The 14,262-nt window shown below is 37.1% G+C and overlaps 1 protein-coding gene across 1 annotated transcript; it reads right to left on the reverse strand.

The window, feature by feature from the left end:
- Positions 1 to 155: 155 nt before the first annotated feature.
- arih1 (ariadne ubiquitin-conjugating enzyme E2 binding protein homolog 1 (Drosophila)) lies at positions 156 to 13,869 on the reverse strand. The gene is made up of 14 exons (XM_067502630.1): positions 13,412 to 13,869; positions 8,891 to 8,958; positions 8,635 to 8,782; positions 7,162 to 7,254; positions 7,015 to 7,070; positions 5,701 to 5,767; positions 5,499 to 5,605; positions 5,319 to 5,361; positions 5,126 to 5,197; positions 4,797 to 4,927; positions 4,472 to 4,529; positions 3,802 to 4,062; positions 2,766 to 2,878; positions 156 to 2,689 (listed from the first exon to the last, which is right to left on the reverse strand). Exons 1-14 carry the CDS (start codon positions 13,697 to 13,699, stop codon positions 2,605 to 2,607), a joined length of 1,590 nt encoding a protein of 529 aa, XP_067358731.1. The 5' UTR covers positions 13,700 to 13,869; the 3' UTR covers positions 156 to 2,604.
- Between the last annotated feature and the right edge of the window lie 393 nt (positions 13,870 to 14,262).

The following is a 14,262-nucleotide window of genomic DNA, read 5'->3' on the forward strand; positions in this document are numbered from 1 at the left end:
CAAATTAAATCCACACCATTCTGGAAGACACAGCTCTGCAGAGGTCTGTAGTACACTACATTGCAAAATACACAGCGCAGAAATGCATCATGAATGTTTGGGTAAATAATGTGAGACCAAGCCTACTCTAATGACTCACACAGTACTCCCAAAAATGAGATTTCTCATGACATTTATTCAAATAAACAATACAGTTATAATTTGCTAGGATAAAATAAGTTTTAACACATAAGAAGCATTTGGGAGAGAATTCCCCAAAGATCTGAAACTGGGGCAAAGGGTGTGTTTTAATAACGGTTGACACTGTGGTGTCTTCGTCCGACTTGCATCAGTGCCTGTATATTCATGTCCCCTCCAGTCAATCTTCTGAAGACTGCCATATTGCAAAGACATGAATGAGCATTTACAAGCAGAGAGCTTGACAACCAGAGCAACCACCACCACACAGAACAATAAAAAAAACCTGGAGGGGCACTGACATTTCAATGTCTAATCCTCAACCTCAACCCTTGTGCGAAAAGTACAGTCTTTAATGCAAAAGCATAATAGCGTTATAAAACAGTCCTACGACCTTTAGAAGTTTGCCCTATATTCCTCATCTTCCGAAGGATCACGCACATCCAACTGTGAAGCATGGTTTAAAGCAATATTTAGTCCCACTGCAAGGCAAGACATCTCTTCAAAGAGGTGCTGCCACCATCAGCCCCCATCCCATTCAAGTATTCCCTGCAAGAATGATGCAAATGCCTGACCCTGTATGAGTGATCCAGCCCAATTAGCAGCACTACAAAGTGATGCTGTCAGTACATTCTATTACCCTCATTCAATCCCCAAGGTGCAAGCTGAGCTTTGAGAGGGCTATCTCAAGCCATGTCAGGAAAGTGAGGGAGGGGAAAAAAAAAAAAAAGAAAAAAAAAAATAGAGTGAATGTCACTCAGTTTGGCTCTTGCAAATAATTAGTAATGTTCTTATACGTTAACATTTCTAAAAACAACTAGAAGGGTACAGCAAAAGGTTAGACTAAGGGTACACAGGGCCATTCCTTACCTTTGAACTGTAAACCTTTTTCCTGCTTGGTTTTCTAACTTGACCGTGCACTTTCATTGAGTCTTTATCTGATCACATTGCAACTAAAAGAAATTCTATCAGGCCCTCCTTACAGTTACTGATAAGGTGTAACTTGTGTTTCTCTGAAGAGACTGAGGATGATAGGGCGAATGCCTTATTGCAAAAGACCGCCAAACTCCCCCACTATGGAGGGAGTAAACAGACTCAACCTACATGGCAAAAGTACACTTTTGTCAATATTGGTAAAGAATAAATATTTCAAAATTATGCAAACACGTGCCACTTTTGCTCTTCCATGCATATGGACTATTTACAAATTGAAAAATACAGACTTGCTATTTTGTTCTATTGATTTTTTTTTCTTCTTTCCCCCCCTGAAATGTCTTTGCCCCTTTGCAATCAGCCTATCAACATTCAGCCACCCAGACAAGGATCTCACCACATATTGCAGACATGGCCAGGACAATTAAAGCTGTGTTAAAAACATTTTCACACTAATAGGAAAAACAAAAGTCAAAATTCAAAAACAGAAAAGATTCACAAGCAAAAAACTGAAAAATAAGATAGGGGAGATGTTACAACTGGGGCTGGGCGATATATCAAATTAAATTAATTTTTGTTTTTGAACAATAGAAAAAACTAAAAACAAAACAACACATTTTTCTGCCTTTCCTGTTGCTCAAAAGGCAGCACCACCAGTTCTCTGGAGTTGCAACAGTAAAAGGATAAGGTGACTGTTTCCTTGCAGACACCTGTAATTGTGTGCTTTGCTTGTCAACACATTGATGGCTGCAGCAGGTGAAAATGAAAAAAATAATACCAATGAAAGTTAGTCACGTTAGCGCTATGATATGGAAATGGCAGACAGTGCAGCTCTTCTCCCCCTTACTTGTCTTTGTGAATCACATTAAGTAACACTGCACCTACACAGAAGTTGTAGCATTAGCCCTGTTAGTACTTTAACAGTGCATTTTGGATGCATTTAGTGACATTACAGAATGGAGGTCACCTGTGTTTTGGAAGCATTTAGTGCCCAATAAGCAATCACAATAGGTAGGTTACTTTTTACTTTTTTGTTGTTGCACAGTTGCTCCTGGTGTTATACTTCACAATGTTTACAATATGTAAAAGGATAACAGCATAGTTTTAATAAATCTATTTTTGAATTGTTTTTTGGGGAATAAACTGATTAGGTAAACTGCAAATTTTCCACACTACTTGAAATATTTTGGCCATATCGCCCGGCCCTAGTTACAATACAAGCCAAAAGGATGTATCTGTTTAAGATGGACTTTCTGCTTTCTCAAGACTCCACTCTGTTTCTAACAATACTGTAGTACACTCTTTTTATTACTCTACCTTTCATTTAAATATAATTTACTTTGAAGATTTTTAACAAATCCAGGAAAAAAAATGATGCAAAAGTGGTTGGTTTGCCAAAGGAGAGGCGGCAGAAGGCCCGTGCTGCCCTGTTAAATTGCATCAGCGCTCTAGTTTGTCAAGATACTCAAGAGTCCGTTGCATTGGGACGTGTCCTCAATCCTCAATGTACTCCCACAGGTCCTTCTCATAGCCTTCATGCACGTGCTGTAACAGCACTCTTCGCCTGCTCTCACAATATCTATGGACACAAGGGAAATCTAGTAAGAACACAAACAACACTTGCAGACAATGATTTTGAACCTTCCTTAACTGACCTGTACTTATCTTGTACTTTCTGCTTAATATCCTGCAAGGAGTCCTGGGAGATGTCCCGCTCTAAGTAGCCAGACAGCACCTCAGTGGCATTTTCCAGGTCTGCCTGGTTGTTCTGATAAACCAAACATTTGATTTATAAGAATTAATCTACATTGCAGCACAGATTAAAAGACTGAAATCCCTATTGTCTATAGAAATGTCCCCTGAACTTTTTAAGAATGTTGCCCTCCAATTCGGTTTCTGTCTTTGGAACAGTTCTGCAGTGAAATATTGAACTGAATAATTTGTTTATATTGCTGGGATATTTTGGCTTCTATGGTTATCATGGCAAAATGTATAGACTAATAATAATAAAAAAAAAGGGGTCCAAGACCACTGTTGATAAAGGTGTAGCTGATTTTAACCACCTTATATGGTTACCATAATTATACATCGCCATTTATTAGTTAATAATATTGTTTTATATTAAAGCCACCAGTTAGCATTATGGTTGTTGGGCTGAATGGTAGTGTGTCAAGATACACATCCAACAATACTGTTTTGCAATTGGTATTTATAAACATACCAAAATCTAAAATAGCTTGTTATTTACAATCGTGCTAAATTTAGTACCCTCTTATTTTGAAATGGCCACGAGTGAAATTACATGATTTTGTACTAGCTGAATGTGCAACATTATTAAATTAATTTTGGGGTTAAGTTTACATATATTGAAACTTTATATAGATGGGACGCAAACTTAACGCTTAACCTAAACTACTAATGTTGAACATTCAGCTAGTACACATGCTTTGATCATCAGAAATAATTAAACTGGTCAAAGTGTATAAAAGTTATTGTAAAATGTTGAAAATTTAAAAAGTGCAAAAGTTTTTATTTAACTGTGCATTAAATATTCTGTTGATGAAATAGACTCTTTGTTTTAGTCTTTGGCATTTCAAATGAAGGGGTACCAACTTTTGCACATGACTGTATGTCATGCACCATCTGCTCACATTTATGTCATTTGATCCAACAATTTCCCTTTTATCATACCTCAAAAATAATGGACTGGTTGTTCTTCTTGAGGTAGAAGGCAAAGACGTAAGTGAACATGAGTGTGGAGCGGCACTGGCACAGCACATCCACAGCCTTCTTCAGAAACTGCACCTCAATCCAGGACATGTTGTGCTGCTGCATCTCCTCCATCTTCTGCTTGACCTGAGCATAAAGCTTGTGCTCAAAGCGCAGGCTCTGCATGTGGTTCATGTAGCGGTTGCAGTAGAACAGGTACCTCTGCAAGGCTGCCCTAGAGCGCTGTGCAGAGCATGGAACTTGTGTTAGCTTGGGCATGCTCAACTCCATTTTACTTGGCTATAATTCTTCAAATTCACTGGGTTCCCTGGGGGAATTTTAAGTAAGATAACTACCCTTGATGTGCAATAACTAACCCCATTTAAAAAAAAAAAAAAAAAAAAAAAAAAGTATAATGTACATTTATTAGCCTTAGTTTATGCTAGCTAAAAAGTATGAATTGTCCTTCTCAAGCAAATGGGAGTAGCCTCCATAGTTACCATTACTAGTGTTTCAGATGACCTTATTAAAGTTGCCACCTCTTAAATTAATTAGTGTGCGTTACATTATTATATAATCGAGTTAATATTATTGTGGCATTTATCAAATCACAAACTTTTTTCGGGATTTCCTGATAATGGAACTTTATTACCTCTTGAGCATCTCTGGCTGCCTTAGCATCATCTTCATTGTAGCGATTGCAGTTGTACCTGAAATGTTACAATCATCAACAATGTTAAACACCATATTTCAAAACAGTATTTTGAATTTTGAAGATTTCTGGCATAAATTATGTAGGACCGCAGATGTCAGAGATGAAAATTAGACAAACTGTCATTTTTAAATTACATTTAACATATGACAAGTAATATTTTGTCTCAGTATTTTAATTGTTTTCATTTCAAACATTGCAGACCTACTTAAAGTATAATCCAACATGGCAGAAGTAATTTACTGTACAAGTCTTTAGTTCTTACCAGGCTGAGCCGTGGGGTTCCCATGGACCCAGGCAGACCCAGCAGAACTCAGCTTTGCAGTTTTGGTTCCGACATACCATGTGATTGCAGCCACCATCTTTCTCAATGGTCACATGGCATTTTGGACACTCCTGTAAGGAAAAATTATTTAAGGACTCCTTTACAAAAAAAGAAATAGACGTATACATTTTTGAAATTATGAATAAATTCACTTAATGCTAGCAGGTTTTTTGGTAGAACTTCTAAGCAGCATTCAGTACTTCCACTATTTAAATTTAATTGTTGAACCAGGAAAGTGCCTAAAACTGAAGACTACTTTCATTCTATACCTTAGTATTTGCTGCAATCCAGTTTGAAGTTTCACTGTCATCATCACATTTCTTGATCCATTTTCTCAGCCACTACAGAATTATTAAAATAAGAATAAGGAATAATCATGGCAAACGTAAATTTAAACCAGGTCTCACTCATTAGAATTTACTTGGCATTTCTGTAGGTGATAAAACATTCCCCCTTGCTTACCTTACACTTGACAGGATCGTGCCAATTCTCTCCACAGTTAAAGCTGCAGAAAAAAAGAGGCATAACATAACTTCCAGAATTGTTTAATGATTACTTTTAAAGCTTAAGAGTCAACTTTATGTACTGTTGCTGTCAGTTGACAATAGACTCTAAATGTTTTTTTAAAATAAGCTTTGTTACCAGAACTGACGGCCACACTTGCACCTAACTGGCTTGGCATCTGGGTACTGGACTTTGACAACATGATGGCAGTCTGGTGCAGGGCACCATTTTAACAGTCGATTGCACTAAAAAATAAGAACTCAATCAAACTCCGATTCACTTTCTACACATTATTGATGAGAAGAAAACAACAACAACAAAAAAATACCTCATAGCTTACCTCTACAAAACTATTGGTAATTAAATGCTGGTACTTCAACTTCACTTTTGAATCTGTAATGAGGCGCCTATAAAAAAAAAAAATTCAGACCATTTATTAGCCTTAACAACAAAATGTAGCCATTGAAGCAACAACATATGAAAGAGAAGTCAAATAACTTGACATTTTCACAAGTAGCAAAGTAAAATTCAAATTTCATAAAACAAGTTGAGGTGCAAGCTACTAAGTGGAACAGAACAGAGCCAAAACAATAGGTCAGCAGACTGATTTAACTGGCTATTTAAGCCAATTGCAATCAAATTGGTCAAAACTAACCATTGCCATAAGTAATAAGCCTAATGTTATGAAAAAATAGGTATAGCTATTTTTTTAAACCTGTGTTGCTGGAGCACTGTGCCTCTACTCTTTCCATTGACTAATCTTTATTTGAATAACAAATACCCAAAAAAAGAACAGAACAAAGTTGCAGTTTTCCACATGTGATACTTCCAATGGGTAAAATAAATACCACCTTATTTTTGAATAACCTTAAAAAAATAATAATAAAAATCTTATCCATGCCTGGTTTTGGTGAATTTAGTCACTACAGCCCTCTTGTGCAACAGCAAAGTAGTTGAGTGGTGTAGGTTATAGCATGTTAACAATAAGAAAAGAAACAGTTGTCTTATAATTGTCTTCCTTATTGGAGTAGCATCAACAGATGTTGCATAATTACGTTGGCACAAATGTTATAGCGTGTCTTCAGAATAAACACTAGCCCTCTCAGCTAATATCTGATCATCCATTTTAAAACAGCTGGACAAAGCTCATGCAATCGAACATTTGTCAACCATTTCGATATTTCTTGATTTGTGCATAAATAGAACTTAAAATACATTTAGATTTTCACATCCCAGAAAAACTAGAGGAAACTAGAAAAAGGAACTCATTTAAATAATTGAAAAAAAAAAAAGTACACACATTCATTTGCAAAACATTATCCAATCTACTTGTTACAAGTATATGAGCCCATGCCTATAGTTACTGGTGTGACCCCTCTTTTGCAGCAAAAAAAATTTTTTATATACACCTTGCCTTGTACAAGGAGAGCCCTTTAAAACAGTATAGAGAGCAGCCTACAGTAACAATTGATAAGAGAAACCCACTATTCATTTGATCAAGGAAATACAACAATATATTAAAAGCACACAAAATACTAAAACTACTGTAGCCCTCAGTGGTAGCATTGTACAGTTGCAAGAAAATATATGTAATGTAAAAAATTTAACCAATATGCAATATGACATCAAAATAAACACAGGCACAAATACTCACATGACTGTGTTGTCATCAACCAAAATGTCACAACTATGAGCAGGACAAGAAATAGTCTGGGGAGACAACAGAGAAGGAAAAGGATCAATCTGACAGCAACTCAAAGGCTTAAACTGATCAGGGACTGACATCCTAAAAGCACTTTACCTGTCCCATTCCTTCTTCTATGATTTTAGTGGTCAAATAATCTCCCCAGCACTGCATGCAGAACTTGTGCCCACACTCCAGGCCAGTAAAAAACTGTAAGACAATATGACAAATAAACCATCACAATAAGCACTGGCAATTTTGGTGAACAGGCCTGTATAGAGCTTCAATGGGGGCAAAGTACCATCCAGATCAGCAAAACCACTTTTTAAATAAACATCTTAACAAAATCAATATTTGAGTGAGATATAGCCTTAAATGAACAAATATTACAGTTCAAAATAATATGGATTATGTAGCTTTCTGTCTGACAATGTCACATGTTGCTAGAACACAACCTCTTCCCTTCACCTATTCACCCTTCACCTGTTTTCTACCATGAGTGCAGTCTGAAGATTAGTAAAACATTGCTTATAAGTAAAACTGATACATTTTATTTTAAAACAATTACTGACTGCTACCCTTGAAAAATACAAATGGGCATCTTACAGTTAAGACCACATTTACCTTTATCTGACCCCCAACTCTGAGTAAAGGTAAAATACACTGCCTGGCAAAGTCACATACTCCATTATTTTGTTGGGCTACCTTTAGCTTTATTCACAACATGCATTTAGGCATCATTTCAAGCTTATGTCACAAAATCTATGTCTATCCAGAATTTCAATAATTATTCACCAAGATCTTGTATTGAGGATTGGCATTGATCACAGTGGTGTGATTCTCCAAAAGTCTTCTCCAACGGATAGGAAAGATTCTTAATGGTTTTACGATGGTCAATCCATGTGAGAAAATGATCTCATGTTCTCCAGACCACTCATTTACAAGTTTAGCCCGATTAATACTGGCACTTTCAACTTCAAATATGTCAGTGCCATACAGAAAGAAAAATGTCCAGTGATGGCAAAACCTGGTGATTCAGTATTTCCAAGTAGCGACTCATAACTTTAATAACTTGTTGCCAGCTGAGACATATTAATCACTGCAGTGATTATCCAATATAATGCTTACTTAAATCCAGGTTGTGATTTTTTTTTAGGCCAGAGAGTGTGTGTACAATCAGTGTCTTTGTCAAGAAGGAACACAAATTGTACCAATTCTGAGAAACAATATTTTGAAATGGTACACCACTGCTATAAAAACATGATGCACAGTGTACCACATCGGACACAGTTGTCCCTTAGAAGAATTTACAGTTCAAATAATACTTTTACTTGGCATGCGATGACATTTGCTCAAGTTGCTTAAACAGTGCACAAACTCTTAGATAATTTCTTAAATTAATATTATGATTAGAGGATTGTTAGGTGGGTCTGAAAACTTGAAAACTACTCTGTGTTATTGCCTTAGCTAGGAATCTGCACTTTGCAGGATAAAATGTGCTTTAAATATCCACTTGGCTATTAAGTCAAGACACAGCTTTAGTAACTACATAAAAATCACAACCTGGACCTTTGCAAATGTGGGACTCACAGAGTTGGGGAAGTTAAGATAGCAGATCTGACATGGCATGTCCTGTGCCGATGATCTAGTGTTGACTGGAGGACGGATCCGAGGCTTCTTACTTGGATTAATAACATGACACTCTGAGAAAAGCTTGTCCAGATTACCATCAAAATACCTGTATAAAACAAGATTAAAAAAGGAAACAAATGCTTGTTACATTTTTAAAAAGCTGTTATTAGCTGGCAAATTAAGGTAGGCAAAAATGTAATTCAGAGACGTTTACCTTTCCATGAGCTTTTCTTTATCCCAGTTAAAGTGACTGAGAAGGATGCGTGTTATTGTTGCTGGATTCTGAAGGAATAAGAAATAGTTCATCAGGAAAAAACAAACAAACACACATTTATTTACATAATTACTATAACAACAACCTATAATTGGGTGCACTATTGACATTAAAAGCTCATTAATTTCCACAATTGCCTCCTATTACAAGTCTTTTTGGAACAAGAGACAGGTACAAGTATTTTTGACTTTTAGATTATTTAGCCCAAGTATTACAGTTGAACTCAAAATGATTCAAACCCCACTGAAATCTATATGTATTGGTTAAATTGTAACACTTTCAGCTGTCACAAATCAAACAAGAACAATTAAAAGAGCTCAACAAACTAAAAATTGGTTCTGTTAGTCAACACAAAATGCAACTTTTAATGACTACTGAAATTTCTAAATAATTTAATCCCTTGAATAGAATCCCCCTCATAAGAGCACATACTTTCAGTATATCAGTTTAGGTCTCAAGCACACCTGATCAAAGGCTTCATTAGTTGCCAGATATTGTTAAAATAGAACAAATACATTTTGCACAGGTGCATACTAAATGTTAAGTTTTCATACAAGCACTCTAAAATGTACACCAATAATAACCCATGAGTACAAGTAAAGTCAGGTCCAATATGCTCACAATCATATAAAGCCAGAGATGCTTTGGGATTCTGTTCTGTTGAGCAATTAAAACCTTTTAAAATTAGTCCTTTTGGGCCTATGGATCAGCAGTACACTGATCAGGCATAGCATTATGACCACCTGTGCAATTTAACGCAATCCGATGCAGTGGCTCTGCCATAAATTCTACTTTTACAATATTAGAATTTCTCAGTTTTTAGGTTGACACTGTCAGAAAGGTGATAATAATGTGTTTATTATTGAGGTCCAGGTGGATATTGGAGTTATAAGAAGCAGTGGTTCTAATGTTTCCGCCCCCCTAGGTGGATCACATTGCATTGCACAGGTGATCATAATGTTATGCTTGATCAGTGTATATCTGGAGGAAATAGAATAAAGAACATACTAAAAAGAACACCCTGCCTACAGTGAGGCATGGTGGTGGCTCAGGGATGCTCTGGGACTCCTTTGCTTTCTCTGGCACTGGAAACCTATAGTGTGTGGAAGGCAAGATGGATTTATTCAAGTATTAGGACATCCTAGGAGAAATCATCACACTGAAGTTGTAGCCTGGGCATCATTGGGCCTTGTAACAGGACAATGATCCCAAACATACCACAAAGTTTACCAAGAGTTGTTTACAGAAGAAGTCCTAGAACCTTCTTAAGTGACTGTCACTGCCACCTGACTTGAACCACAGAGAAAATCTCTTGTAGGATTTAAAGAAAGTGTTTGCAACATGCAAATCCAAGGATAAAAGTGAACTTGAGGCCATTGTTTATAGGGATGGCCCTACATTCTTCAGGAATGCTGCTAGAAGCTGCTGTCTGGCGATGCATCACGTTTGCAGCAGGTCATAACTGTGTAAGAGTGCTATACATTGTACCGAAGATGCTTGTCACAAAGGAGTTGAATAATTTTGAGACTGCAATAGTAATTAAGTTGCATTTTGTGTTGACATTGGAAGGACTACTTGTCACATTGGTTGTGTTGAGCCATTTAATTTGTTCGTATGATTTGTTCATTGCAAAGAGCTGAAAGTTTGTAATTTTTTTCCAACACACCTAGTTTGCAATGGGGGATGAATAAATCTAAGTGCAACCCTATGTCAGGATCATAGTTATGGAAATTAAGTAATTTAAAAATTACTAAAGATACAGTTTCAAATATTCTCCCTGACCTTACAATTCACTGTCCAACCATGTATATAAGTGGGACTACCAATCAAGCAACAGACTTACACCCCAATCAGACAGAATGCATTTTAGCACCCAGCAGTGGCTTTTTTGTAATAGTTTTCAACAAGATTAAAGTGTTTGTGCACTGCTTTTGTGCAGTAGACTGCGTTGCTTTTCTTTGCATCTCTTGGTTTTTCCATGACACCACCAGCTGAAAAAAATTCAACTCCAGATTGAAAGACTGACCGAACTTATCCTAAAATAAGTTGTGGAAGCAAACATCACCCAGGCAAAGCTTCTGAATGAGCTGATTGTACTCCCCGTGATCTCTCCCTTATCTTTCTCATATACCCACACTGATCTCCAATTCTGTGTTTATTTATCTATATGGGAACAGCCTCTTATCCTCACTCAAAGCCAGTAGGTAGCTTCCGCCCGTCCATTTATAATGGAGATTTTTTGAGAAATTATGAATGTTTATAAACGTTTTTAAAATTTTTGTTGGTTTTAACAAAAACAAGGCTGTGCAGGACGCCCCGCATTTTGAATGCATTCTGATTAGGCCCTTAGAAATCACTATTTTTGAAGGAGCTTTCCTTTTTCTTCTCACAGTAGTTCCCTAAGAGTAGGTAATGAAGGGTTGAAGAATACTAAACTAAACTAAAACTAAATGCATTTTTTATAGTTTTGCTGTTTGAATACTTCTCAGAAGCAAATCTGCGACTACTTATTACACCATAAACCAAAAAACTAAGTGGTTGAAGTGCAACACTGACTGCAACTGGACTAGATTGAAAGTATAATTTATTTGCAAATACTACATTAATTGAAAACAAATATGGTTCCTCAAATTTGTAACAAAAACCTTCCAATTTACTAGTAGGAAGATTATTCGAAGCATACCATTAGTCTGCTTGATTAATGCAAAAATCTTGATTTCTGTCTGAGAGAACAGAAATCAGCTCTGTAAATTCAAATTGCCATTTTCATTTGCAATATGATTTCACATAACTCATAACTCCTGTTCAGCACCAAAACATTAGCAATGACATGGCAAATCGGAGAGTTAAAAAAAAAAGGCACTTTATACCATGATCACACATATAAAGCTCAAATGAAATGTGAGCAATTGCACACCTAGACTAATTAAGATTGTATGTCCATTGTTCCACTGGGTATGCATAAGAGTGAAAACCACAGTTGAAAAACACAACTAAAATACTTTCTATTTAGACAGAAGCCCAGACACGCGAACCAATCTTGATTGGTACTAATGTAATGGTAACTGGTGATATCAACAAGTATGATAGGTTCTGTTTAATTAACAGATAAAGTCTAAAGCAGAGGTCCTGCAGTAAGTCCTATCTTAATGAAAGTCTTAAAGGCTGTAGTTTTTGGTATTGTTGAACTGTTGAGTTTTATTGAAACTTGTTCTTAACATTTAGGCGAAACGGCTAGATATACCTTATTTATAGAAAATAACATGCATTCTTCCTGTTCTGATTTAAAGGTTTTCTATGTAATATGAAAAGAAAGAAAAGACAGTGATCCTTGATCCTTCACTAGAGCCATGGATACATATAAGTGAATTATCCAAATGATTGGCATGGCGCTGTTTATTTAGGAAAACAGATGTAAGAATTGACATTGTAGGAGTCATTCGTTCCTGTGACAAACCCCTGAAAACTAAGTAGCTAGACTTTAATACTATACCTAGGAGAATCACCCTGTCAGGTGTTTCTACGGTAGAAACGACTACCATGCAGTTGTACGGTAGCCATAGTACGTTTTATTTTTGGAGCTTGCAACGGTATATGGTGAAATAATGTTACCGGCACTTTAGAACACAACGAAAATGGAACGCCATTTCTTAAAATCGAAGACATTGACACGCCTGTCAAGACTTTTAATTCTGTTCTGTAACGTTACTTATGTGGAAGGAAATGAAGGCCCAAGTTAACCTTAAACCAATAGGTTTCAATGAGTTTACATTTTTAGCTTTTAACCGTGTGCAGATTATAAAGTCTTCCTGTGGCGCATCCAAACTTTTTGGGATGTCATCTTAGGATAGCTTGTTAACGCTAACATATGTAACCTAGCATGGAACTTGCTAACATGCGCGATGGCCAATCCTTTCTTTCAGCATTAAAATAACGTTACCGGCCACCATCTCATACAAAGTTTGCATCGTAGTGATTACATTACGCTGTTTACACACTCCAGTTATGCTCTAGTATGAGCAGGTAAAGTTAGTTATCCAGTTCTATGACCAAGACCTTCAGCTTAACGTTATCCATCAAGGCGCTAGGTTAACGGTTTAAGTTGGCTAGTTAGCAAGCTAGCTAACTTGCAAGCTGCAATTAGCTTAGCAAACGTTGCTGCCAACTTCTCAATAGGGATTAGACTACTTCCTGGAACCGAAACCGTAGGGAAATTGTTATTTTAATTTACAAATTTAACATTATCGACACCTTCGTATCGAACTCAGTTTACCCATGATAGAATGGCTACACTGAAAAAGGGAAGACTTGCTGGAATCCTTTCAGTTTTGAAACTGCCAACTTCCAGCAAGTAAACTACCCCTTGAAGGCTAGCCGATAAGCTAGCGTCCATGGCCTGTTTACGCTTCGCCCAAACCAGGACCCCGGTCTTTCCTATCGCTGACATACCAAAATACCTACCTGGATGACCTCGTTGACCTCCCTGATACACTCCACCATATGCTGAAGGATCTGTTCGGCAGTTAAAACCTCGAAGCGGTAGTCCTCCTCATCTTCGTCCCCGGGACCGTGGCCACCTCCACCAGTCTCGCTGCACTCGTCTCGCTCACCACCGGCCACCACGGGATCGACCAACTCCACCTCTCCGAGCTCCAGGGTGTCGTCCTCGGGCTCCTCTTCGACGCTGTCCTCGCTACATTCCTCCTCTTCGTCGTCGTATTCATAGTTGTAACCCTCGTCTGAGTCCATTCCTGGGGTGGTTATCAACTTATGACAAGCACACCTAACGCGCTACTGTATGTAAAATGTTGATTGTGGAACAATACGTAAACCAAAATTATCCGAGCCTGTTTTTCAGCTGCAGCGAAAATAACAACAAAACGTCGCCGCTGCTAAGCCAACAAAGAGACGCAGCGTCACTAACTGACGACGGCCTTACGTCAGATAGACTGCACAAGAACAAACGTTTAAGTATTTATATGATTTTTAGTTTTATTTCAATCTGAAAATGTATCAAAATATTTTTTAAATAAGCAAAGAAATAATTTCGTCTGTGATAGATTTTGTAGCTAAAGTAATGAAAACGCAAAACGTCCGTCATAAAACGTAAGTGAGATAAGAGTTGGCGATCTGTAGGGTTCTTCCATCGCTGTGGTATAACGGTAGGGGCTTTGAGTTTATTAAACGTTGTCATACTTTATTAGTCTGCATCTGTGCCAAGCAAGTCTACCTAGTGATAACCTACTTTTTGACCCCCACAGGTTGTTTTTTTTTATTGTTTGTTTGTTTTTTGTTTAGGTAGATGTACTACT

Source organism: Channa argus, chromosome 4 (genome assembly GCF_033026475.1).
Source record: "Channa argus isolate prfri chromosome 4, Channa argus male v1.0, whole genome shotgun sequence".
Classification (NCBI taxonomy): domain Eukaryota; kingdom Metazoa; phylum Chordata; class Actinopteri; order Anabantiformes; family Channidae; genus Channa; species Channa argus.

Bases quoted from the DNA above. Each gene is read 5' to 3' on its own strand.
- arih1 (XM_067502630.1), bottom strand. From the start codon at position 13,699: ATGGACTCAGACGAGGGTTACAACTATGAATACGACGACGAAGAGGAG. The intron at 7,255-8,634 runs GTGAGTCCCACA...ATTGTCTTACAG, and splicing joins ATCTTAACTTCCCCAACTCT to TTTTTTACTGGCCTGGAGTG. The intron at 5,768-7,014 runs GTGAGTATTTGT...TTTTTTTTATAG, and splicing joins GTTGATGACAACACAGTCAT to GCGCCTCATTACAGATTCAA.